Consider the following 27,811-nt stretch of genomic DNA (forward strand, 5'->3'; position numbering starts at 1 on the left):
CTCCTATCAAAAACAAAGTCCCATTTCTGGACGATAAAGGTTTTTTTCCCTGTAGGAGTTGTTATGCATGTCTGGCTACCAAGGGACTAAATAAAAAATGCAAAAAGTTCATAGCAAACGCTACTGGTAAAGAATACAGAATTCAAGACTTTATATCATGCAGAACGGAGGGAGTAGTTTATTGCCTAGAGTGTGAATGCGGCCTTCAGTACATTGGAAGAACAAAAAGGCCGTTGTGGAAAAGGATTAGAGAGCATTATTTATTATTATTTTATTTCAGGTACTTATATAGCGCTGTCAATTTACGCAGCGCTTTACATATATATTGTACATTCACATCAGTCCCTAACCCTCAAGGGGTGTACAATCTAAGGTCCCTAACTCACATTCATACATACACATACTAGGGCCAATTTAGATAAGAGCCAATTCACCTCCCAGCATGTCTTTGGAGTGTGGGAGGAAACCCACGCAGACACAGGGAGAACTTTCAAACTCCAGGCAGGTGGTGCCGTGGTTGAGATTCGAACCAGCTACCCTAGTACTGCCAGGCGGAAGTGCTAACCATTTAGCCACTGTGTTGCCCCACTGTAGGGTATTATGAGCATGTACAGAACATTAGCAAAGGTTTTCCAACACATAGCATTTCAAAACATTTTGCTATACATCATAAAAAGAATCCCCAGACTTTAAAATTTTGGGGTATTGAGAAGTTCAAACGACATTGGAGGGGCAGTAATAAGGTCAGATCGCTTAGTAAAGCTTCAATCAAGATGGAACTACTATATGGGTACCCAAGCTCCAAAAGGGTTAAATGTGGAGTTTGACCTCAATTGTTTTATCAGTGATTTATGATTTGCTATCTTCTTTTATGGTTGTATTGATAATGAAATATATTTTTTATATATATATTTAATTTTTTTATATATACAGTTGTGTTCAAAATAATAGCAGTCATACACTACTAACCTGATCAATCACTGTTTTTGGTACATGGCAAATAATTTACAACAGGTGTAGTAGAGTAATAGAAATCCAACAGACCCAACAGTCATGACATGCATGCTGCTGATTCTGTGTAATTGAATCACTCATTGAAAGGGGCATGTTCAAAATAATAGCAGTGTGGAGTTCTATTAGTGAGGTCATTCATTCTTTGAAAAACAGGTGGCAATTATTGCGCTTATTTAAGGAAGGAAGGCAGCAAATGTTGTACATGCTGGTTACAGTGCAGTTCTCTCTAAAATTCTGAGGAAAATGGGTCGTTCCAGACATTGTTCAGAACAGCGTACCTTGATTAAAAAGTTGATTGGAGAGGGGAAAACATAAAAAGAAGTGCAGAAAATGATAGGCTGCTCAGCTAAAATGATCGAAAATGCTTTAAAATGGCAACTAAACCTGAAAGACGTGGAAGAAAGCGAAAAACTACCATTGGAATGGATAGAAGAATAGCCAAAATGGCAAGGACTCAGCCAACAATCAGCTCCAGGAAGATCAAAGAAGGTCTAAAGTTCCCTGTGAGTACTGTTACAATTAGAAGACGCCTATGTGAAGCCAAGCTATCTGCAAGAAGCCCCCGCAAAGTCCCACTGTTGAAAAAAAGACATGTGCTGAAGAGGTTACTATTTGCCAAAGAGCACATTGACTGGCCTAAAGAAAAATGGCGCAACATTTTGACGATTGACATTATGGAGTGGCCAGCTCAATCCCCGGATCTTAATCCAATAGAAAACATGTGGGGTGACATCAAAAATGCAATTTCTGAGGCAAAACCAAGAAATAGAGAAGAACTGTGGAATGTAGTCCAATCATCCTGGGCTGGAATACCTGTTCACAGGTGCCAGAAGTTGGTTGACTCCATGCAACACAGATGTACAGCAGTTCTCAGAAACAGTGCTTATACAACGAAATATTAATTAAGTGATTCAAAGGAAAGCAAAATCTTCAAACATTTTTCAGTTTATATAGTGAATGTTTGAGTTTGTAAAGAAGAATACAAACACTGCTATTTTTTTTGAACAGTCTAATATTCACTCTTCTCTTTTTATTTAGAGGAACAACACAAATTTGATCTATTTTTCTTCATGTTTTGATTTGGAATAGAATGTGTAATGTTCCCAATGCATTTGTGTGGATGGAAATAAAAGCTATTAGAAGGATTTTCAGCTTTATTCACTTTTTTCAACACACTGCTATTATTTTAAACACAACTGTATATTTATATTTTTTATAAATATATTTATTTTTTTATATATATATATATTTATATTTTTATTATTCATATATTTATTGAGTTTCAATATTTTAAAATTTATAGGAACCGTGGTCTACATTGTAAATGTATGGGTATACTGCATGAGTAGGCATTACTAGTATCTAGAGCCTATATAGCTATTTATGGATATTGTTGAATTTTAATTGAATATTTAATAAAGATTAATTTTATTATTACTTATTTCCCTCTTATATATTTATTTACAAGCTTGCATTTATTTTTAGAAATGATCTCCTTTTTGGCTCAGTATTGTGCTAGTTTTATTATAAATAGGGTAATCACTGTTTAATTACAATAGGAATTCGTTAGGCTATAATATTATGGCTGGCGACCGAGGCTTTGCATTTGGATCGGTATTTCTAATTCATTTTATACTAGCAATGGAGGTTATCCATAGAGTTACATCGCGGGAACCGCCGGACTCCAATAAAATGCCCGCCGGCAGGCAATTGTGAAGACAGAACAATTCCAGCTGATAATTGGCAATTAGGTTCCATATAATGATGAGCTGCGCACCAATGGCGATATCCTGACGAAGTCACGTGTTACAGTGACGCAATGCATAGATACGCCGCAACGCAGCTTCTGGTTTGCGGTGACGTACATTCGGTACGTCCGCCATCTTAGTACACCTGGATGAGCTTTAACCACTTGCCTACAGGGCACTTATACCCCCTTCTTTACCAGGCCAATTTTCAGCTTTCAGCGCTGTCACACTTTGATTGACAATTGTGCGGTCATGCAACACTGTACCCATATGAAATTTTTATAATTTTTTTCTCACAAATAGAACTTTCTTTTGGTGGTATTTAATCACCGCTGGGCACTTTACTTTTTCCGCTATAAACAAAAGTACAAAAAATTTGAAAAAAAAAGTTTCTTTGTATCTATTATAAAATTTTTCAAACAGGTAATTTTTCTCCTTCACTGATGTGCGTTGATGAGGCAGCACTGATGGGCACTGATAGGCGTCACTGATGGGCACTGATAGGCAGCACTGATGGGCACTGACAGGCAGCACTGATAGGCAACACTAATGAGGTGGCACGGATAGGCGGCACTGATAGGCAGCACTAATGAGGTGTCATGGATAGGCAGCACTGATAGGTGGCACTAACTGGCATGACTGCTGGGCACTGACTGGCGGCACTGCTAGGCATTGACTGGTGCAACTGCTGGGCACTGACTGGCACAACCGCTGGGCACTGACTGGCAGCACTGCTGGGCTGCACTGCTGGGCACAGGTGGGTGGCACTGCTGGGCACAGGTGGGTGGCACTGCTTGGGCACAGAGGGGCGGCACTGCTGGACACCCATCATCAGGGCACTGATCATCAGTGCCCTGATGATCGGTGCCGATCCCCGCTTTGACAACTGCCGGTTCTTGGCAGTACTTTCCTCACGATCTGACAGCATGAGGAAACTGCAGCTGAGAACCAGCAATTGCATTTCCTGGTGATCAGCGTGTCATTGGACACGGCTGATCACGTGGTAAAAGGGCGCTGTGATTGGTCTTTTACCACATCACGTGATCAGCTGTGTCCGTAGGACACAGCGATCACGGAGATCACCTGGTGCGCGCCCCCGGGGGGCGCGCAGGAGAGCACGTTCTGGGAGGACGTCATATGACACCCTCCCAGAACTGGCTGGCTGCAGTGCAGCCATCATTTGGCTATCTGTGGTTGGCAAGTGCTTAAACCCATGCAGTACACCCATGCAGTACACTCATGCAGTGCACCCATGCAGTACACTCATACAGTACACCCATGCAGTACACCCATACAGTACACCCATGCAGTACACCCATACAGTACACCCATGCAGTACACCCATACAGTACACCCATGCAGTACACCCATACAGTACACCCATGCAGTACACTCATACAGTACACCCATACAGTACACCCATGCAGTACACCCATACAGTACACCCATGCAGTACACTCATACAGTACACCCATACAGTACACCCATGCAGTACACTCATACAGTACACCCATGCAGTACACCCATGTAGTACGCTCATGCAGTACACCCATGTAGTACGCCCATGCAGTACACCCATGCAGTACACCCATGTAGTACGCTCATGCAGTACACCCATGCAGTACACTCATGCAGTACACCCATGCAGTACATGTATGTAGTACACCCATGCAGTACACCCATGCATGTGGTCTGACAGTGCTGTGAACTGGATACACATATGCTACCAAATATGAGAGGGCATTTTTACCTTATTAAAAGTTGACGATTTACAAGAATTACTACACTATGAGGATTTTTTTTCTTCACCCATCATGGTCCTTGATGAAGGCTGTATTTAGCTGATGTCATTGCCCAAAGAATCCTGAATACTTACCCACCTGTTGAGGGGTCCACGGAAGGACCGCTGAGGATATCCGCTGATACTGGAGTAAGATCCTTTTGTGATCTTGAAGGCGTGTTGGCCCATTGGGTCGCAGAGTGAAGGTGAGGGGGCAATTTAGCCATAGGAGGAGTGTGTTGACACCATCACTGGATATCATCACCTGTGTTGTCACCTTTTGCATGAGCTGATCTTGAGTGGAGCACAAACATGAACCATATATGAATGTTTGCATTAAGAGAATTAATATTTATTCTGTTTGGTCACCATAGTATGTACACCTATCACGTCTGTAGAGTGTGATTCCAGGGGGCCAGTTTATGTTGTCACACTTCTGTAGTGATTAGTAAGTTACCAGTCCTGTAGTGAAACAGGACTATAGATCACTTACGTATTTGCACATATAAGAGCACGTGTGGCATCAATTCTGACTAATCATCTTTGTTGAGTATTTGTATACTATATGAGTCATTTGAATTATATTCTAGTAGTGCTGTACTATAAGATTTGGTTATTCCATTATGAGGGGTTCCCACCATCCCTGTGCTGAGTTCCCAGGTCTGTACGCCCGCTGTGCCCATTATGAGGGGTTCCCACCATCCCTGTTCTGAGTTCCCGGGTCTGTACACTCGCTGTGCCAATTATGAGGGGTTCCCACCGTCCCTGTGATGAGTTCCCGTGTCTGTATGCCCACTGTGCCCATTATGAGGGGTCTCCACCATCCCTGTGCTGAGTTCCAGGGTCTGTACACCCGTTGTTCCCATTATGAGGGGTCCCCACCATCCCTGTGCTGAGTCCCCGGGTCTGTACACCCGCTGTGTCCATTATGAGGGGTTCCCACCATTCCTGTGCTGAGTCCCCAGGAAAAAAAAGAAAGGAATGGAGAGAAAAAAAGGAAAAAGAAAAAAGTTCTGTAGGAGGTTGGTGAGAGGAGCTATGTGATGAAGGGGATCAAAATAAAGTCCAAAAAAAAATTTGTTTAATCCCAAAAAAATAAAAAAATCAATCCTCTTTGTCCAACTTCAATATCTCCCTAAATCCAAACCAGGTGAATACCTCGAAAAAATTAAAACTAAAATAGTGTATTACCTCAATAAAATGGGTATATACTATCACAACCAATAAGTATATATTTATAATAAATATGTGCAAAAAAAAACCAAAATCAGATTAAAAACGTGAGTAACACGTGAATCGTGCGATCACTCTGTGTACATTATTAAATAAACAAATCAATGTGACAAACAGTGTACACTCCAAAGCCGAAAATAAATAAATAAACACTCTGAAATCAAATTAAATAAATAAATTAAATTAATCAATCAATCAATCAATCAATAAAATAATAAATAAATAAAAGGTGAACACTCCGTGAACACTTCTAAAGGGCAAAAATGCATACAATTACCCTCATAGAGTAATATAAAGCCTTATGTAGGCCATAGACGGGTCGAAAAACCATCTGTTTTTAAAAAAGCAACAAAAAAAACGAAAAAAACGGTCGTTCAATTGGCCGACATTACCACCAACAGTAAAAAAAACAGCCGATTTTTGTCCCGTCTATGGCCGGCATTAACCCCATAATTACTTCTGTCCCTTGCAGAGAGCTCTGCTATTATATTTTACATGAAAGTCTTGTGGTTGTAACAATGTATCCATTTTTCTTCTTCCTTTTTCTTCTTCCTTCCTTCTTTCTCTTCCTTCTTCTTCTTCCTTCCTTCTTCGTCTTCCTTCCTCCTTCTTCCTTTCTTCTTCCTTCCTTCTTCTTCCTTTCTCCTTCCTTCCTTCTTCCCTCCTTCTTCTTTCTTCTTCCTTCCTTCCTTCTTCCTCTTCTTTCTTCTTCCTTCCTTCTTCTTCTGCTTTCTTCTTCTTCCATCCTTCTTCTTCTCTCATGCGCAGATTTTCTATTGCTAAAACGATCAGCCGATTTGCCCATCATTGTCAGGAAAATTGGCCGATTGTCAAAATCGGCAGCAAATTTTCCAACATCCTGATTAAAAAAAATGTTCAAAAACCCCAAAAAACGACCAACCAATTAACCCACTAACGGTGCGAAAATCGTCCAATTTTTTTTTCGCCTGAAAAATCGGCCAATTTTTGACCCGTCTATGGCCCCCATTAGAGAATACTCAGATATTGTAGTCACTTTCCAAACTCCAGTATGCTGTGTATAGGGTAAGCCCTTAAGACTTCATCATCCTCATGTAAAGAGAGAAAAGCCCATGTAGCAAGGTATAGTGGGTAACAAATATTTAATAGTATTGCTTACATTAGGGATAGTATCAATCAGTAATAAGTTCCCATGACTCAGCCTGAGCAGCTTCCTGGAACATTATTCATGCCTTTCCAACAGTCAAAATGGCCACGCTGCCACTTCCGGTTTTGCGCAGTTACGTAAGACGTCACGTCCCAGGACGCGATTCGTCACTTCTGGACTTCTTCAGATATTCTGATTTTGTTTTTTTTGCACGTATTTATTATAATTGGTTGAAATAGTATATACCTATTTTATTGAGGTAATACACTATTTTAGTTTTCTTTTTTTGAGGTATTCGCCTGGTTTGGATTTATGAAGATATTGAAGTTGGACACAGAGGATCGATTTTTTTATTTTTTTTGGACTAAACAAATGTTTTTTGGACTTTATTTTGATATACTTATTGACTGAATGTATATGGGGAAAAAAAAGGTTTATAATATTTACTTTCAAGGGTGAAAGTGTGACTTTTTTTGGGATTATTTGAATTTCACATAAATTGGGCTCATACATTTTGTGTAATATTTATAATTTGGGTTGCCGAATATTACTTAATTTATTATTATATGATGAAGGGGGTGCAGTTAGAGTGGAAGAATATTTGAGGAAACAAAAGTAAAAGAAACTAGAAAGTGGAAAAAAGGGTAAACGCACCGAACCGCGGGGTCGGAAAAAAAAATGTCCCTAGAATGTAAACTCCTTGAGGGCAAGGACTGATGTGAACGTGCAGTCTAGAACTCACTACACAAACGCCTCTAGTAACAATTTTTTGGGCAACTTCTTTTATCAGCCTAACTTGTCCAGCAAAAATGGCAGTTAGAGGATTGGGACAAACCAGTTACCACTGACAGGGAACCTATACACCCTGTTCCAAATTATTATGCAAATGATATTTTTCTCATTTACCTAAATAATTGATGTACATAACAGTCAGCATAATTCTCATGTTATCAACTATTAGGAGTACAATTCACATTTTATTGAACAAACCTCCTAATGATAACAGTATTTTCTTTAAACATAAAACACTTACAATGCACTGTTCCAAATTATTACGCACAGTAAGTTTCAAAACCCTTTATAGGTTGTAAAGAACTAAAAATTGTCATTTGTTGTGTTTGCAGCATATTTACTGAAATCAAAAGCTATTTCAATCAAACTTTTAACAACATTTTAACTTTTTAAACATTTTAACAGGTCACGTTACATTGTAACATAGGACCCCTTATTTGATAGCAGCTTCACAAGTCTTCCATCCATTGAACTTGTGAGTTTTTGGACAGTTTCTGCTTGAATTTGTTTGCAAGATGTCAGAATAGCCTCCCAGAGCTGCTGTTTGGATGTAAACTGCCTCCCACCCTCATAGATATTTTGCTTGAGGATGCTCCAAAGGTTCTCAATAGGATTGAGGTCAGGGGAGGATGGAGGCCACACCATGACTTTCTCTCCTTTTATCCCCATAACAGCCATTGATGCAGAGGTATTCTTTGCAGCATGAGATGGTGCATTGTCATGCATGAAGATGTTTTTATTACGGAAAGCATAGTTCTTCCTTCTGTACCAGGGAAGAAAGTGGTCAGTCATAAACTCCACATACTTTGCAGAGGTCATCTGTACACCTTCGAGGACCCTAAAGGGGCCGACCAGCTCTGTTCCAATGATTCCGGCCCAAAACATGACTCCATATTGCCCAATGTATTGTCATGATTGCCAAATTATTGCCCCATGTGATGTCATGATTGCCCAATTATTGCCCCATGTGTTGTCATGGTTGCCCAATTATTGCCCTATATTTTGTCATGATTGCCCAATTATTGTCCCATGTGTTGTCATTGTTGCCCAATTATTGCCCCATGTATTGTCATGTTTGCCCAATTATTGCCCCATGTGTTGTCATGGTTGCCCAATTATTGCCTCATGTATTGTCATGGTTGCCCAATTATTGCTCCATGTGTTGTCATGGTTGCCCAATTATTGCTCCATGTGTTGTCATGGTTGCCCAATTATTGCCTCATGTATTGTCATGGTTGCCCAATTATTGCCCAATGTATTGTCATTGTTGCCCAATTATTGCCCCATGTATTGTCATGATTGCCCAGTTATTGACCCATGTATTGTCATGGTTGCCCAATTAATGCCCCATGTTTTGTCATGATTTCCCAATTATTGCCCCATGTTTTGTCATGATTGCCCAATTATTGTCCCATGTGTTGTCATTGTTGCCCAATTATTGCCCCATGTATTGTCATGATTTCCCAATTATTGTCCCATGTATTGTCATGGTTGCCCAATTATTGCCCCATGTAATGTCATGATTGCCCAATTACTGCCCCATGTATTGTCATGATTGCCCAATTATTGCCCCATGTATTGTCATGGTTGCCCAATTATTGCCCCACGTAATGTCATGATTGCCCAATTATTGCCCCACGTAATGTCATGATTGCCCAATTATTGCCCTATGTATTGTCATGGTTGCCCAATTACTGCCCCATGTGTTGTCATGATTGCCCAATTATTGCCCCATGTGTTGTTATGATTGCTCAAATATTGCCCCATGTATTGTCATGATTGCTCAAATATTGCCCCATGTATTGTCATGATTTCCCAATTATTGTCCCATGTATTGTCATGGTTGCCCAATTATTGCCCCATGTAATGTCATGATTGCCCAATTACTGCCCCATGTATTGTCATGGTTGCCCAATTACTGCCCCATGTGTTGTCATGATTGCCCAATTATTGCCCCATGTATTGTCATGATTGCTCAAATATTGCCCCATGTATTGTCATGATTTCCCAATTATTGTCCCATGTATTGTCATGGTTGCCCAATTATTGCCCCATGTAATGTCATGATTGCCCAATTACTACCCCATGTATTGTCATGATTGCCCAATTATTGCCCCATGTATTGTCATGGTTGCCCAATTATTTCCCCATGTAATGTCATGATTGCCCAATTATTGCCCCACGTAATGTCATGATTGCCCAATTATTGCCCCATGTAATGTCATGATTGCCCAATTATTGCCCCATGTATTGTCATGGTTGCCCAATTACTGCCCCATGTGTTGTCATGATTGCCCAATTATTCCCCCATGTATTGTCATGATTGCTCAAATATTGCCCCATGTATTGTCATGATTGCCCAATTATTGCCCCATGTATTGTCATGGTTGCCCAGTTATTGCCCCATGTATTGTCATGATTGCCCAATTATTGCCCCATGTATTGTCATGGTTGCCCAATTATTGCCCCATGTATTGTCATGGTTGCCCAATTATTGCCCCATGTGTTGTTATGATTGATATCCACCTTTGTGGTGTACTTTCCAATTCTCAGTGAGTTGTCCATGAATGGAGGTATTGGCCCATGAGTTATCACGGTTATCATGTCATATAGGTAGGTGTGTTTTTTTATATTACTATAATTTATTCACGGCAGGGCTGTAACTGATCCCTCCCTGAAACACTTCAGTATTTTTGCCATGCCTGTGATACATTGTGGCAAGTCTATCTTCCTCTTAGAGCAGAGGTCTTCAAGCTTTTTAAACAAAGGGCCAGATTACTGTCCATTACGTTTTAGGGGGCTGGACTGTGGTTAGTGAGGGCAGAAAACACACTGGTATTGCTAGGAGTAACCAATGCCCCATGATTGGTTTTAGTGGGAGGATTAGTGCCCCATCATTGGTGTCAGTGGGAGGAATAGTGCCCCATCATTGGTGTCAGTGGGAGGAATAGTGCCCCATTGTTGTGATCTGTGGGAGGAATGGTGCCCCATCGTTGGTGTCAGTGGGGGAAATGGTGTCCCATCATTGGTGTCTGTGGGAGGAATGGTGCCCCATCGTTGGTGTCAGTGGGAGGAATGGTGCCCAATCCTTGGTATCTGTGGGAGGAATGGTGCCCCATCATTGGTATTTGTGGGAAGATTGGTGCCCCATTGTTGGTGTCTGTGGGAGGAATGGTTCCCCATCGTTGGTATCAGTGGGAGGAATAGTGCCCCATCGTTGGTATCTCTGGAAGGAATAGTCCCCCATCATTGGTGTCAGTGGGAGGAATAGTGCCCCATCATTGGTGTCAGTGGGAGGAATAGTGCCCCATCATTGGTATCTGTGGGAGGAATAGTGTCCCATCATTGGTATCTGTGGGAGGAATAGTGTCCTATCATTGGTATCAGTGGGAGGAATAGTGCCCCATCATTGGTGTCAGTGGGAGGAAAAGTGAACCATCATTGGTATCAGTGGGAGGAATAGTGCCCCATCATTGGTGTCTGTAGGAGGAATAGTGCCCAATCATTGGTAGCAGTGGGAGGAATAGTGCCCCATTATTGGCCACAGTGGGAGGAATAGTGCCCCATCATTGGTGTCAGTTGGAGGAATAGTGCCCCATCATTGGTATCAGTGGGAGGAATAGTGCCCCATCATTGGTGTCAGTGGGAGGAATAGAGCCCCATCATTGGTATCAGTGGGAGGAATAGTGCACCATCATTGGCAGCAGTGGGAGGAATAGTGTCCCATCATTGGTGTCAGTGGGAGGAATAGTGCCCCACCATTGATATTAGTGGGAGGAATCGTGCCCCATCATTGGTATCAGTGGGAAGAATAGTGCCCCATCATTGGTATCAGTAGGAGGAATGGTGCCCCATCATTGGCGTCAGTGGGAGGAATAGTGCCCCATCATTGGTGTCAGTGGGAGGAATGGTGCCCCATCGTTGGTATCGGTGGGTGGAATAGTGCCCCATCGTTGGTGTCAGTGGGAGGAATCGTGCCCCATCATTGGTGTCAGTGGGAGGAATCGTGCCCCATCATTGGTGTCTGTGGGAGGAATCGTGCCCCATCATTGGTGTCTGTGGGAGGAATCGTGCCCCATCATTGGTGTCTGTGGGAGGAATCGTGCCCCATCATTGGTGTCTGTGGGAGGAATGGTGCCCCATCATTGGTGTCTGTGGGAGGAATGGTGCCCCATCGTTGGTGTCAGTGGGAGGAATCGTGCCCCATCATTGGTGTCAGTGGGAGGAATGGTGCCCCATCATTGGTGTCTGTGGGAGGAATGGTGCCCCATCATTGGTGTCTGTGGGAGGAATGGTGCCCTATCATTGGTGTCTGTGGGAGGAATGGTGCCCTATCATTGGTGTCTGTGGGAGGAATGGTGCCCCATTGTTGGTGTCAGTGGGAGGAATAGTTCCTTATCGTTGGTGTCAGTGGATAGAGTGGTGCCGCCCCAAGGGCTGGATAAAGGTGAGCAAAGCACCATGTCTGACCACCCTAGATAATAAGAGGCTCATGGGGTTAACAAAAGTTCTCAGAAAAACATATCTCTAGTGTTCCGGGGTCTACATCCCTGTTATGAGGGACTCTCACTCTCTCTTCCCTGTTAGCCCACATGAATTCTCTGGTGTTCTAGAAGGTCTGCTCTCTGAATGAAACATTTCCCACTTCCTTTCTCTGTAAAACTTTTCCCGCATTCTGAACATAAATATGGATGCTCACCCATGTGAATCCTCTGGTGTTTAAGAAGGTCACTGTTTTGAATGAAACTTTTCCCACAATATGAACATAAGAAAGGGCTCACCTGTGTGAGTTGTCTCTTCTGAAAAAAACATTTTCCACATTCTGAACATGAAAAAGGTTGTTCGCCCGTGTGAATTCTCTGGTGGATAAGAAGGTTTCTTTTCTCTTTGAAACATTTTCCACACTCTGGACATAAATAGGGACACTCTCCTGTGTGATTTCTGTGGTGATTAAGAAATGGCTTTTTCTCACTGAAACATTTCCCACACTCTGAACATGACAGGAAACACTCACGTGTGTGAATTCTCTGGTGCTTCAGAAGGTTTCCTCTCTGACTGAAACATTTCCCACACTCTGGGCTTGAATAAGGATGCTCACCTGTGTGAATTCTCTGGTGTCTAAGAAGTTTATATTTGTCGACAAAACAATTTCCACACTCCAAACATGAATAGGGATGCTCACCAGTGTGACTTCTTTGGTGTCTAAGAAGTTTATATTTGTCGATGAAACAATTTCCACACTCCGAACATGAATAGGGACGCTCGCCTGTGTGAATTTTCTGGTGTGTAGGAAGCCTAAAGCTTTTAGTGAAAAATTTCCCACACACCGAACATGAGAAGGAACGCTTTCCTTTGGGACTTTCTTCATGGCTTTGAGAAGATCCTTTGAAATTCGATGGATCTGTTGATTTATCTGTACTATGAGATGTCGGATGTTCGTCAAGAGTTACAGTATGGGACTCATCAGACGATTCTTCAGGATTAGAGGGATCTGTTGGTTCCTCTAAATGGTAAGATCTCCTACATATGTTTTCAGGAACAAGATTTACTCCTGGAAAAATTCTATGATTCTGGTACAGTCTGTAGATAAAAGAAGATGTCCCTCAGAGGTATTCCAGACATAATGTTCACCTGTTGGGAAACATTAGAAATAAATATTATTCTCCATGCCTTATTTTCAGGAGCCAATTATGTTGGTCTAGCACTTTTCATACAGAGTACTGGATCTCCTCCTCATTTGTTGGGAACATGACGTTATATTGAGAAATGGAGATGGACCTTTCATATGGTGTCCAGTATCTCCTCCTCATTTGTTGGGAACATGACGTTATATTGAGTAATGGAGATGGACCTTTCATATGGTGTCCAGTATCTCCTCATTTGTTGGGAACATGACGTTATATTGAGGAATGGAGATGGACCTTTCATATGGTGTCCAGTATCTCCTCCTCATTTGTTGGGAACATGACGTTCTATTGAGTAATGGAGATGGACCTTCCATGTCCAGCATCTTCTCCTCATTTGTTGGGAACATGACGTTATATTGAGGAATAGAGATGGTCCTTTCATATGGTGTCCAATATCTCCTCCTCATTTGTTGGGAACATGTCGTTCTATTGAGGAATGGAGATGGACCTTCCATGTCCAGTATCTCCTCCTCATTTGTTGGGAACATGACGTTATATTGAGGAATAGAGATGGACCTTTCATATGGTGTCCAGTATCTCCTCCTCATTTGTTGGGTACATGACGTTATATTGAGAAACGGAGATGGACCTTTCATATGGTGTCCAGTATCTCATTTGTTGGGAATATGATGTTATATTGAGGAATGGAGATGGACCTTCCATATGGGCTCCAGTATCTCCTCCTCATTTGTTGGGGACATGACATTATATTGAGGAATGGAGATGGACCTTTCATATGGTGTCCAGTATCTCCTCCTCATTTGTTGGGAACATGAAGTTATATTGAAGAATGGAGATGGACCTTTCATATGATGTCCAGTATCTCCTCCTCATTTGTTGGGAACATGACGTTATATTGAGAAACGGAGATGGAACTTTCATATGATGTCCAGTATCTCCACCTCATCTGTTTGGAAAAGGACATCATATTGAGGAATAGAGATGACCTCATTTTTTGGGAACATTAAATGTGAGGTTGGTATATTGATGACGATCTTGCTATTAACAGATAATGTTTCTAGTCCTTTGTGTGCGCTGAAGGATGTGAAGATCTCCCTTTTTTGAACAGGGACAGCATATACTTACTACTGTATAACATACTTGAAGGGAAATAGTTTCACCATATTGTATATAGAAAGGGTTATTTGCTCCAACAGCTGTAAAAATGAGCAATAGTCATCCACAGGAACTTGCTCTGACTGACTGGAATTGTTTCTAATATTTGTAGGAAGAATCATTGTAGAATGATTGTAGAACCTGGGCAGTTATCTGATTACTTTTTTGATTAAGAAAAAATTATTCTCTCCTATAGAAAACTGGGCCAAACCTTATGTGGCTTTTCTGTCCTCCTCTGGATCAACTGCTGTTTTGGATTATTTTTGGGGCAACCCGATGGACATATACAGTTGTGTTCAAAATAATAGCAATGAGTTGAAAAAAATGAATAAAGCTCAAAATCCTTCTAATAGCTTTTATTTCCATATACACAAATGCATTGGGAACACTACACATTCTATTCCAAATCAAAACATGAAGAAAAATAGATCAAATTTGTGTTTCTCCTCTAAAAAAATTGAAGAAAAGTGAATATTAGACTGTTCAAAATAATAGCAGTATTTGTATTCTTCTTACAAACTCATTCACTATATAAACCGAAAAATGGTTGAAGATTTTGCTTTCCTTTGAATCACTTAATTAATATTTGGTTGTTTCTGAGAACTGCTGTACATCTGTGTTGCATGGAGTCAACCAACTTCTGGCACCTGTGAACAGGTATTCCAGCCCAGGATGATTGGACTACATTCCACAGTTCTTCTCTATTTCTTGGTTTTGCCTCAGAAATTGCATTTTGGATGTCACCCCACAAGTTTTTTTTTTGGATTAAGATCCGGGGATTGGGCTGGCCACTCCATAACGTCAATCTTGTTGGTCTGGAACCAAGATGTTGCACGTTTACCGGTGTGTTTGGGGTCGTTGTCTTGTTGGAACACCCATTTCAAGGGCATTTCCTCTTCAGCATAAGGCAGCATGACCTCTTTAAGTATTCTGATGTATTCAAACTGATCCATGATCCCTGGTATGCGATAAATAGGCCCAACACCGTAGTATGAGAAACATCCCCATATCATGATGCTTGCACCACCATGCTTCACTGTCTTCACAGTGTACTGTGGCTTGAATTCAGTGTTTGGGGGTCGTCTGACAAACTGTCTCCGGCCACTAGATCCAAAAAGAACAATCTTAATTTCATCAGTCCACAAAATGTTGCGTCATTTCTCTTTAGGCCAGTCAATGTGCTCTTTGGCAAATTGTAACCTCTTCAGCACGTCTTTTCTTCAACAGTGGGACTTTGCGGGGGCTTCTTGCAGATAGCTTGGCTTCACATAGGCGTCTTCTAATTGTAACAGTACTCACAGGTAACTTTACACCTTCTTTCATCTTCCTGGAGCTGATTGTTGGCTGAGTCCTTGCCATTTTGGCTATTCTTCTATCCATTCGAATGGTAGTTTTTCGCTTTTTTCCACGTCTTTCAGGTTTTGGTTGCCATTTTAAAGCATTTGCGATCATTTTATCTGAGCAGCCTATCATTTTCTGCACTTCTTTATATGTTTTCCCCTCTCAAATCAACTTTTTAATCAAGGTACGCTGTTCTTCTGAACAATGTCTGGAACGACCCATTTTCCTCAGAATTTCAGAGAGAAATGCACTGTAACCAGCATGTACAACATTTGCTGCCTTCCTTTCTTAAATAAGGGCAATAATTGCCACCTGTTTTTCAAAGAATGAATGACCTCACTAATAGAACTCCACACTGCTATTATTTTGAACATGCCCCTTTCAATGAGTGATTCAATTACACAGAATCAGCAGCATGCATGTCATAACTGTTGGGTCTGTTGGATTTCTATTACTCTACTACACCTGCTAGTAAATTATTTGCCATGTAGAAATATCATTTCTACCAAAAACAGTGATTGATCAGGTTAGTGATGTCTGACTGCTATTATTTTGAACATAACTGTATGTATATAGCTGCAAACACGGATAATGTGAACTGTTTCTGCATTTAGTGTTTATGACTTACTTGTGTCCATACAGTCATGGCCGAAATTGTTGGCACCCTTGATATTTTTCCTGAAAATCAAGTATTTCACACAAAAAAGGTATTGCATTAACACATGTTTTGCTATACACATGTTTATTCCCTTTGTATGTATTGGAACAAATATAAAACAGAGGCAGAAAAGCAAATATGACATAATGTCACACAAAACCCCAAAAATGGGCTGGACAAAAGTATTGGCACCCTTAACTTAATATTTGGTTGCACACCCTTTGGAAAACATAACTGAAATCAGTCGCTTCCTATAACCATCAATAAGCTTCTGACACCTCTCACCCGGAATTTTGGACCACTCTTCCTTTGCAAACAGCTCCAGGTCTCTCTTATTGGAAGGACACCTTTTCCCAACAGCAATTTTAAGATCTCTCCACAGGTGTTCAATGGGATTTAGATCTGGGCTCATTGCTGGCCACTTCAGAACTCTCCAGCGCTTCTTTGCCATCCATTTCTGAGTGCTTTTTGACGTATGTTTGGGGTCATTGTCCTGCTGGAAGACCCAGGATCTTGGACGCAAACCCAGCTTTCTGACACTGGGCCCTACAGTGCGACCCAAAATCCTTTGGTAATCCTCAGATTTCATGATGCCTTGCACACAGTCAAGGCACCCAGTGCCAGAGGCAGCAAAACAACCCCAAAACATCATTGAACCTCCACCATATTTTACCGTAGGTACTGTGTTTTGTTCTTTGTAGGCCTCATTCCGTTTTCGGTAAACAGTAGAATGATGTGCTTTACCGAAAAGCTCTATCTTGGTCTCATCTGTCCACAAGACGTTTTCCCAGAAGGCTTTTGGCTTACTCAAGTACATTTTGGCAAACTGTAGTCTTGCTTTTTTATGTCTCTGTGTCAGCAGTGGGGTCCTCCTGGGTCTCCTGCCATAGCGTTTCATTTCATTTAAATGTCGACGGATAGTTCGCGCTGACACTGATGCTCCCTGAGCCTGCAGGACAGCTTGAATGTCTTTGGAACATGTTTGGGGCTGCTTATCCACCATCCGGACTATTCTGCGTTGCAATCTTTCATCAATTTTCCTCATCCGTCCACGACCAGGGAGATTAGCTACAGTGCCATGGGTTGCAAACTTCTTGATAATGTTGCGCACTGTGGACAAAGGCAAATCTAGTTCTCTGGAGATGGACTTGTAACCTTGAGATTGTTGATATTTTGCCACAATTTTGGTTCTCAGGTCCTCAGACAGTTCTCGTCTCCTCTTTCTGTTGTCCATGCTTAGTGTGGCACAGACAGACACACAATGCAAAGGTTAAGTGAACGTCTCTCCTTTTTATCTGCTTTCAGGTGTGATTTCTATATTGCCCACACCTGTTACTTGCCCCAGGTGAGTTTACAGGAGCATCACATGCTTGTAACATTCTTATTTATCCGCAGTTGTGAAAGGGTGCCAATACTTTTGTCCAGCCCATTTTTGGAGGTTTGTGTGACATTATGTCGAATTTGCTTTCTTTCCTCCCTTTTTTTGTTTTGTCCCAATACACACAAAGGGAATAAACATGTGTATAGCAAAACATGTGTTAATGCAATACGTTTCGTGAGAAATACATGATTTCCTGGAGAAATATCAAGGGTGCCAACAATTTCGGCCATGACTGTATGTAGAGAAGATTCCTCCGGTTTACTTTCCACAATCATCTCTCCTCCTCCATAGACTGCTGATCTCCATTCACCAACCTCTCTTCTTCTCCCTCTTTAACCTCAACTTTGATGTCTTTCTGTTCTTTATCCTGAACCCCAAAGATTATAAAATACATTTATAAAAAGGGACAAGAGATTACATAGAAGAAAGTCCTCTCACAGGTCAAAATATCTTTTTTTTTTAGGTCTACATGCTCACCCCCGCCTACCTGATGGTGGTGAGGGATGGTGTGATCTTCCTGTGTGGAATCCCGGGAATCCAGAGGACAGGGACATCTCTCTGGTGGGTTCCCATGACTGGATCCATCTACCTGATGATGGTGAGGGATGGTGTGATCTTCCTGTGTGGAATCCCGGGAATACAGAGGACAGGGACATCTCTCTGGTGGGTTCCAATGACTGGATCCATCTGTAGGAAACACACACACTGACTGAATCCATTGTTTCTATGTGTTTATCAGATGATGGGGGATCTAGGTGGATCCTCCGTACTGCTCTCTCCTTAACAATAAAGTCTCCTCTTACCCGGTGATGTGAGGGGCGGCTGATTGTCCATCATGACGTCCTTGTAGAGGTCCTTGTGTCCTTCTAAATACTCCCACTCCTCCATGGAGAAATAGACAGTGACACCTTATAGGAACCTGACACACACAATGATATAGTCACCATCCAGACACATCCCTTGTCTGTTACTGGAGAATGTCCCAGAAAACATGCCCACCCGCAATGTCTCTTCTCATCCTCTTCTCCGCCCGGCATCTCAGTGCCAAGCAGCATGCTCACCCACAACGCCTCTTCTCTTACTGGAGCCCGGCGCCGGCATCTCAGGGCCTAGCGACGTGCTCACTCGCAACCTCGCTTATCTCCCTCTTCTCCTCCCAGCCCTGGCATCTCAGTGCCCAGCGGCATGCTCACCCATAACGCCTCTTCTCTCCACAGAGACCGGCACTGGCATCTCAGGGCCCAGCGACCCACGTCTTTTCTCTCCTTCTCCGCCCAGCACCTCAGGGCCCAGTGACGTGCTCACCCGCAACACCTCTCTCCCTGACGCCGGCATCTCAGGGCTCAGTGACATGCTCACCCGCAACGTCTTTTCTCTCCTTCTCCGCCCAGCACCTCAGGGCCCAGTGATGCGCTCACCCGCAACGTTTCTTCTCTCCTCTGCCCAGCGCTGGCATCTCAGGGCCTAACGACGTGCTCATCTGCAATGTCTCTTCTCTCCCCGGAGCTGGCATCTCAACTGTGGGCACCTGGGCTCCCACTGTGCATGCACGAGTCGCGCTGCACTTTCTGATTATTCCGGCAGTCTTCTGGGACCTGTGAAGGTTCCTAGGAGACTGCAGGGGGAAAGAGGGGTGAACTTCCAGCTCACTTCGCTGTGCCAAACTTAGCCAGTTGTGGGAGCGGGTACCTGTCAAAACCAGGTGTTCCTCCCCCCCCCCCCAAGGGTGCCAAAAAGTTTTGGGTGGAACTTCGCTTTAATAGGGTTCAGATTTGGGATCCAAACTTTATGAACATGCGTTGAATCACACCCATATATCCCGATTATTACGGCAAAAAACAAAAGAATGGAAAACAAACTGAAATTGATGCACGCATTTGTAAATGGACACATTCATTGTATAAATATTGGCATTTTTAACAATAGATTAAAATGATCACCAATATACACAAGACGTATTTATGTAATATCGGTCCCTTCATTGTAAACGTACATTTGACATCCCTGTAAATCATTCTGGTAGAGTTGCTCAATGTCCTGGATAATACATCTTCCCGTTCTTATCAAAAGACAATGGAATGGCTTGTTGTCACCAAGGACTCCACCCTGCGTCTCCTGAAAGAGTTCAGTGTATAGAGTGGAGTCCAGATCTGAGGAATCAGCCCTACCTACAGTGCTGGAAGACCGATCACCAGGAAGGAATGATGGACTAGGGCAGAGGTCTCCAAACTTTCTAACTGAAGGGCCAGTCTACTGTCCAGACTGTGGCTAGCGGGAGTAGAAAATGTCTTGAGGTAAGTTGGAATTGACAGTGTCCTGTTGTTGGTATCATTTGGAGGAATGCGGCCCGATTGTTGGTGTCGGTGGAAGGAATAGTGTCCCGTCGTTGGTGTCAGTGGGAGGAATAGTGTCCCGTCATTGGTGTCAGTGGGAGGAATAGTGATCCATCATTGGTGTCAGTGGACGGAATAGTGCCCCATCGTTGGTATCAGTGGGAGGAATAGTGTCCCATCATTGGTGTCAGCGGGAGGAATAGTGCCCCATCATTGGTATCAGTGGGAGGAATAGTGCTCCATCATTGGTGTCAGTGAGAGGAATAGTGCCCCATCATTGGTGTCAGCGGGAGGAATAGTGCCCAGTCATTGGTATCAGCGGGAGGAATAGTGTCCCGTTGTTGGTGTCAGTGGGAGGAATAGGGCCCCATCATTAGTGTCAGCGGGAGCAATAGTGCCCCATCATTGGTATCAGCGGGAGGAATAGTGTCCTGTCGTTGGTGTCAGTGGGAGGAATAGTGTCCCATCATTGGTATCAGCGGGAGGAATAGTGCCCCATCATTGGTATCAGCGGGAAGAATAGTGCCCCATCATTGGTGTCAGTGGGAGGAATAGTGCCCCATCATTGGTGTCAGTGGGAGGAATAGTGCCCCGTCATTGGTGTCAGTGGGAGGAATAGTGCCCCGTCATAGGTGTCAGTGGGAGGAATAGTGCCCCGTCATTGGTGTCAGTTGGAGGAATAGTGCCCCGTCATTGGTGTCAGTGGGAGGAATAGTGCCCCGTCATTGGTGTCAGTGGGAAGAATAGTGCCCCATCATTGGTGTCAGTGGGTGGAATAGTGCCCCATCATCAGTGTTGGTGGGAGGAATAGTGAGGACCTGTCACTAATTATGTCTCATTGACCTCATATCTCTCCATAAAGAGGACCTGTCACTAATTTAGTCTCATTGATGCCATATCTCTCCATAAAGAGGACCTGTCACTAATTATGTCTCACTGACCTCATATCTCTCTATAAAGAGGACCTGTCAATTATTTTGTCTCACTGACCTCATATCTCTCTATAAAGAGGACCTGTCACTAATTATTTCTTATTGACCCCCCATATCTCTCCATAAAGAGGATCTGTCACTAATTATGTCTCATTGACCCCATATCTCTCCATAAAGAGGACCTGTCACTAATTATGTCTCATTGACCCCATATCTCTCCATAAAGAGGACCTGTCACTAATTCTCATTGACCCCCCATATCTCTCCATAAAGAGGATCTGTCACTAATTATGTCTCATTGACCCCATATCTCTCCATAAAGAGGACCTGTCACTAATTATGTCTCATTGACCCCATATCTCTCTCCATAAAGAGGACCTGTCACTAATTATTTCTCACTGACCTCATATCTCTCCATAAAGAAGGCTTGTCACTAATTATGTTTCTTTTTGTAGTGAAAGATTTCCCATACTCTAAACATAAATTCTCCCGTGTGTTTTGTCTGGTGATCATCTAGTTTCTCTTTCTTATAGAAAGATTTCCCACACTGTGGGCATAAAAAAACAACGCTCCCCTATGTGAATTTTCTGGTGTTTATCAAGGACGCCTTTATGAGTGAAAGATTTCCCGCACTCTGAACATGAACAGGGACGCTCATCCGTGTGAATTTTTAGGTGTATGAAAAGATTATTTTTCTTATCAAAAGATTTTCCGCACCCTGAACTTGAATAGGGACGCTCACCTGTGTGAATAATCTGATGTATATCAAGGCCTCCTTACTGCGTGAAAGATTTCCCGCACTCTGAAAATGAATAGGGACGTTCACCTGTGTGTACCCTCTGGTGTTTAACAAGGTCTCCTTTAATAATAAAACATTTCCTGCACTCAGAACATAAAAAAAGGACATTCACCTGTGTGTACTCTCTGGTGCTTAATAAAGTCTCCTATATAAATGAAACATTTCCCGCACTCTGAACAGGAATAGGGGGGCACACCCGTGTGAATTGTTTGGTGTATAGAAAGATTATTTTTCTTATGAAAAGATTTCCCGCACTCTGAGCACGAATAAGGATGTTCACCTGTGTGAATTCTCTGATGTCTAACAAGATCCCCGTTATGGGTAAAGCACTTCACGCACTCTGAACAGGAGAATAAATTCTCCAGACAGGAAGGTCTGTGATGGATATTTGGTGTATTTGGATTCACTCCTAGAGAATCCTGTGTGATGCCATTATCTTCTGACTTCCAATCAGCAGATAATAGAAGACGTCTCTCCGAGGAATTCCTGACATCAGCGCCATCTGATGGAAAGAAATTAAAAAAAAAAAAAAATGTCAGTAGTTCACAAATATCTGTAGTTTTAGCTCCTCCTCCCCAAAAGGGCCGGGTATGGATGGGGGGGAGCCTCACACTGTTTTTTCATCATTTGCAATTGCTGGCATGCTTTGGTTACATTCAGCTGTCAGTGGGACCCCCACTGACAGCTGATGAATCACCTGTTGTTGAGGACGACACTGGCTTCTTTAGCAACCAGCTACCGCGTGATAAATGACCGCATGAAATTATGCGGTAATTACCGCAGTAACGATATTTTATCGCACAAGTTATTTTACCGCATTTTTTTCAGTCATTATTCAACTGAAAAATGACCCGAAAGTCCCTAGGAGGGTTCCGTTCTGCAGCGGGCCCTAAGTTAGGTACTCAGCCGGTCAGTAGGGTTTTCCGCCAAGTGTCAAAGCCACCCCTGCCTACAGAACTCTCACTACTGGCCACCACCACTGTTCCCTCTCCCGACCTGGATGCTTTTCCTTGCCCTGCTTCACTTCATAACCCCAAGGGAGTAACTGAATGTTCTCCAGTTCTTCCCAACACGGTGGGATGTGTCTTCTCTCTTAGTTGCATCCTAGTAAATAGCATCAAAATTCCAACCCATCCCGGGGTCCCACTAAGAGGAAAGTCCAAAGTTCACTCCACATCTCTGCAGCGCCCTCACTGAACACCTCCCATACACAGACCATGAGGTCTGGTCTCCTCCTACATATCACTTCAGAAGCAGGAAGTGACACGTGCGAAGGGTCATTGACCCTTGGAACACCACACATTAATCCTTTAATAGGCAAACACATATTTAACACTTTTAGCACCTGCCTACAGGACGATCTGATAATTATCGAACATTTTCCATAGAAAAAAAACAATCCTTCAACTCTGAATTAGAATGAGACTGTCACCTGTTTCTTCCACAGTGCCTGTACTTACATGTGTTGGTAGGTGGAGACATCTAATCCTGTTCACTCTTCACCACCATCCCAACCTCCTCCATGGACGGCTGTTCCCCCCCACATACATCTCATCTTCTTCCTCTTTAACCTCAGATTTTATATTAATCCGTTCTTCACCCTAAACCCCAAAATAATAGAAAACATCTAGTAAAGCCAAACTCCAGGCAGATATAAAAGACACAAATGACAGCAGTTCTGTAAATCATGGATACATCACTGAATTTTTTTTTTCTGTAAACGGTACCGCCTGGTATCAGGCTCTTGCAGTATCTGTACATAAGAGCTCAGACTGGGAGAGGGAGAAGCAGAACAGTGAGCCAATCAGCTGTGCTGCAGTTCTAAAAAAGGACATGCTGATAGCAGGAGAGAGCAGAGTGACAGAGAAATGAGCTCAGTCTGCTGCTTCTCCTTTTACTGTCCAGTCACAGGCAAGACCAGCAGGTGTTATTGACCTGAAGCAGAGATAAATCAGGTCTACTTCCCATATCCTGTGAGATGAGGAATCCCGGGATCCTTTCCCTAGTGGCACAACAAAACGTTGGCCTGGACTGGACTCATAGAAGAAACGAACGAATAATGATTTTAATATGGTAGGGTTCAAAGCTGTAGGGTGCTCAAAAAAGGTGCTGGAAATGGAGATGGCCAGTGTGGGGAGCAAAGGCTGCACTTCAGATGCAAAGTAGGCATCAAAACAGGAGACTTCATAGAAGAATCATCTCACAAATTCAGAAATGTTTCTGTGTTCTTTACACTAAGCCCACCTACCTGATGATGGTGGAGGATGGTGTGACCTTGCTGTGTGGAATCCCGGGAATACAGAGGACGGGGACATCTCTCTGGTGGGTTCCCATGACTGGATCCATCTACCTGATGATGGTGAGGAATGGTGTGACCTTCCTGTGTGGAATCCCAGGAATACAGAGGGCGGGGACATCTCTCTGGTGGGTTCCCATGACTGGATCCATCTACCTGATGATGGTGAGGGATGGTGTGACCTTCCTGTGTGGAATCCCGGGAATACAGAGGACGGGGACATCTCTCTGTTGGGTTCCCATGACTGGATCCATCTACCTGATGATGGTGAGAGCTGGTGTGACCTTCCTGTGTGGAATCCCGGGAATACAGAGGATAGGGACATTTCTCTGGTGGGTTCCTGTGACTGGATCCATCTGTAGGAAACACACACACTGACTGAATCCATTGTTTCTATGTGTTTATCAGATGATGGGGGATCTAGGTGGACCCTCCGTACTGCTCTCTCCTTTACAATAAAGTCTCCTCTTACCCGGTGATGTGAGAGGTGGTTGATTGTCCATCATGACGTCCTTGTAGAGGTCCTTGTGTCCTTCTAAATACTCCCACTCCTCCATGGAGGAATAGACAGTGACATCCTGACACCTTATAGGAACCTGACACACACAATGATACAGTCACCATCCAGACACAGGAGACACTGGGGGAAGGGGGAGACACTGGGGGAAGGGGGAGACACTGGGGGAAGGGGGACCCGGGAAACTACAGTGGGGGGATACTGATGAGAAAAAGACAGGGGGCATTGCTTTCGGGATTTGAGGGATGAGGACGCAAAGAACACTTAGTGAGGGGCAGAAGAGACACTGCTCTGGGCCAGGGTAGAGAACAAACATGGCTATGGAGGAAGAGGACAGACATTGCAGTGACTGTGGAGGAAGAGGACAGACATGATGGGAGATTACTGGGTGTAAATATAAAATAAAATCCTATTACCTCCTCTGCTGTCACTTCCAGCAATGTCTCCTTTCTTCTTCCCTCTAACTTGCATGTGACCCAGAGCTTAATTTTTAGACCCTACATCACTTTTTGTTCCTAAGTGACCTCACTTCCTGCCTGTCTATCACTTCCTGTCTGCACCTGACACCACTTCCTCCCCATTTGTGGGATCACTTCCTGTGTCAGTACAATCAGGCTCTTCCTGTCTCAGAGACTGATGGGACTGGCTCAGTGATCTCTGTACAGTGCTGCGATATATGTCAGAGCTATATAAATGTATAATAATAGTGTGTGACTGTGGGGGAGGGGACATTAGAGTGTAAGCTCCTTTGGTACAGAGACTGATGTGACTGTGAGGGAGGAGACATTAGAGCATAGACTCCTCTAGTACAGAGACTGATGTGACTGTGGGGGAGGGGACATTAGAGTGTAAGCTGCTTTGGGACAGAGACTGATTTGACTAAGGGGAAGGGGACATTAGAGTGTAAGCTCCTCTGGTACAGAGACTGACAGGACTGGGGGGGAGGGGACATTAGAGCGTAAGCTCCTCTGGTACAGAGACTGTGGGGGAGGGGAAATTAGAGTGTAAGCTCCTCTGGTACAGAGACTGATGTGACTGTGAGGGAGGGGACATTAGAGTGTCAGCTCCTCTGGTACAGAGACTGGTGTTACTGTGGGGGAGGGGCATTAGAGCGTAAGCTCCTCTGGTACAGAGACTGATGTGACTGTGGGGGAGGGGACATTAGAGCATAAGCTCCTCTGTACAGAGACTGGTGTGACTGTGGGGGAGGGGACATTAGTGCATAAGCTCCTCTGGTGCAAGGACTGTGGGGGAGGGAACATTAGAGCGTAAGCTCCTCTGGTGCAGAGATTGACGTGACTGTGGGGGAGGGGACATTAGAGCGTAAGCTCCTCTGGTGCAGAGACTGACGGGACTGTGGGGGAGGGGATATTAGAGCGTAAGCTCCTTCGGTGCAGAGACTGATGTGACTGTGGGGGGAGGGGACATTAGAGCGTAAGCTCCTCTGGTACAGAGACTGACGGGACTGCAGGGGAGGGGACATTGGAGCGTAAGCTCTTCTGGTACAGAGACTGACGTGACTGTGGGGGAGGGGACATTAGAGCGTAAGCTCCTTTGGTACAGAGACTGATGTGACTGTGGGGGAGGAGACATTAGAGTGTAAGCTGCTTTGGTACAGAGACTGATGGGACTGTGGGGGAGGGGACATTAGAGCGTAAGCTCCTTTGGTACAGAGACTGATGTGACTGGGGGGGAGGGGACATTAGAGCGTAAGCTCCTTTGGTACAGAGACTGATGTGACTGTGGGGGAGGGAACATTAGAGTGTATGCTCCTCTGGTACAGAGACTGATGTGACTAAGGGGAAGGGGACATTAGAGCGTAAGCTCCTTTGGTACAGAGACTGATGTGACTGTGGGGGAGGAGACATTAGAGTGTAAGCTGCTTTGGTACAGAGACTGATGGGACTGTGGGGGAGGGGACATTAGAGTGTACGCTCCTCTGGTACAGAGACTGATGTGACTAAGGGGAAGGGGACATTAGAGTGTAAGCTCCTCTGCTACAGAGACTGACGGGACTGGGTGGGAGGGGACATTAGAGCGTAAGCTCCTCTGGTACAGAGACTGACGGGACTGGGGGGGAGGGAACATTAGAGCGTAAACTCCTCTGGTACAGAGACTGATGTGACTGTGGGGGAGGGGAAATTAGAGCGTAAGCTCCTCTGGTGCAGAGACTGACGTGACTGTGGGGGAGGGGACATTAGAGCGTAAGCTCCTCTGGTGCAGAGACTGACGTGACTGTGGGGGAGGGGACATTAGAGCATAAGTTCCTCTGGTACAGAGACTGATATGACTGTGAGGGAGGGGACATTAGAGTGTCAGCTCCTCTGGTACAAAGACTGGTGTTACTGTGGGGGAGGGGCATTAGAGCGTAAGCTCCTCTGGTACAGAGACTGATGTGACTGTGGGGGAGGGGACATTAGAGCATAAGCTCCTCTGTACAGAGACTGGTGTGACTGTGGGGGAGGGGACATTAGTGCATAAGCTCCCCTGGTGCAAGGACTGTGGGGGAGGGGACATTAGAGCGTAAGCTCCTCTGGTGCAGAGACTGACGTGACTGTGGGGGAGGGGACATTAGAGCGTAAGCTCCTCTGGTGCAAAGACTGACGGGACTGTGGGGGAGGGGACATTAGAGCGTAAGCTCCTTCGGTGCAGAGACTGATGTGACTGTGGGGGGAGGGGACATTAGAGCGTAAGCTCCTCTGGTACAGAGACTGACGAGACTGCAGAGGAGGGGACATTGGAGCGTAAGCTCTTCTGGTACAGAGACTGACGTGACTGTGGGGGAGGGGACATTAGAGCGTAAGCTCCTTTGGTACAGAGACTGATGTGACTGTGGGGGAGGAGACATTAGAGTGTAAGCTGCTTTGGTACAGAGACTGATGGTACTGTGGGGGAGGGGACATTAGAGTGTAAGCTCCTTTGGTATAGAGACTGATGTGACTAAGGGGAAGGGGACATTAGAGTGTAAGCTCCTCTGGTACAGAGACTGACGGGACTGGGTGGGAGGGGACATTAGAGCGTAAGCTCCTCTGGTACAGAGACTGACGGGACTGGGGGG

General features: G+C 44.0%; 2 protein-coding genes across 3 annotated transcripts; both read right to left on the reverse strand.

Annotated features, from left to right (window-relative positions):
- Positions 1 to 7,858: 7,858 nt before the first annotated feature.
- Positions 7,859 to 23,422, reverse strand: LOC149453294 (uncharacterized). The gene is made up of 5 exons (XM_089688623.1): positions 23,401 to 23,422; positions 22,053 to 22,442; positions 21,688 to 21,883; positions 18,191 to 18,243; positions 7,859 to 13,295 (listed from the first exon to the last, which is right to left on the reverse strand). Exons 1-5 carry the CDS (start codon positions 23,420 to 23,422, stop codon positions 12,277 to 12,279), a joined length of 1,680 nt encoding a protein of 559 aa, XP_089544749.1. The 3' UTR covers positions 7,859 to 12,276.
- On the reverse strand, positions 18,118 to 25,293 carry LOC149453295 (uncharacterized). Of its 2 annotated transcripts, XR_016314694.1 has the most exons (7): positions 25,170 to 25,293; positions 24,709 to 24,832; positions 24,189 to 24,592; positions 23,401 to 23,541; positions 22,221 to 22,442; positions 18,364 to 18,795; positions 18,118 to 18,243 (listed from the first exon to the last, which is right to left on the reverse strand). XR_016314694.1 is itself a non-coding variant. In XM_089688552.1 (5 exons), exons 2-4 carry the CDS (start codon positions 24,791 to 24,793, stop codon positions 23,440 to 23,442), a joined length of 591 nt encoding a protein of 196 aa, XP_089544678.1. In that variant the 5' UTR covers positions 24,794 to 24,832; positions 25,170 to 25,293; the 3' UTR covers positions 19,741 to 22,442; positions 23,401 to 23,439. The 2 variants fall into 2 exon arrangements, 1 of the variants encoding a protein (XP_089544678.1); XM_089688552.1 differs by lacking the exons at positions 18,118 to 18,243; positions 18,364 to 18,795 and having other exon boundaries at positions 19,741 to 22,442.
- Between the last annotated feature and the right edge of the window lie 2,518 nt (positions 25,294 to 27,811).

This window comes from Staurois parvus, unplaced genomic scaffold (genome assembly GCF_062004578.1).
Source record: "Staurois parvus isolate SC_StPar_1 unplaced genomic scaffold, SC_StPar_1.0 ptg000449l, whole genome shotgun sequence".
Taxonomy (NCBI): domain Eukaryota; kingdom Metazoa; phylum Chordata; class Amphibia; order Anura; family Ranidae; genus Staurois; species Staurois parvus.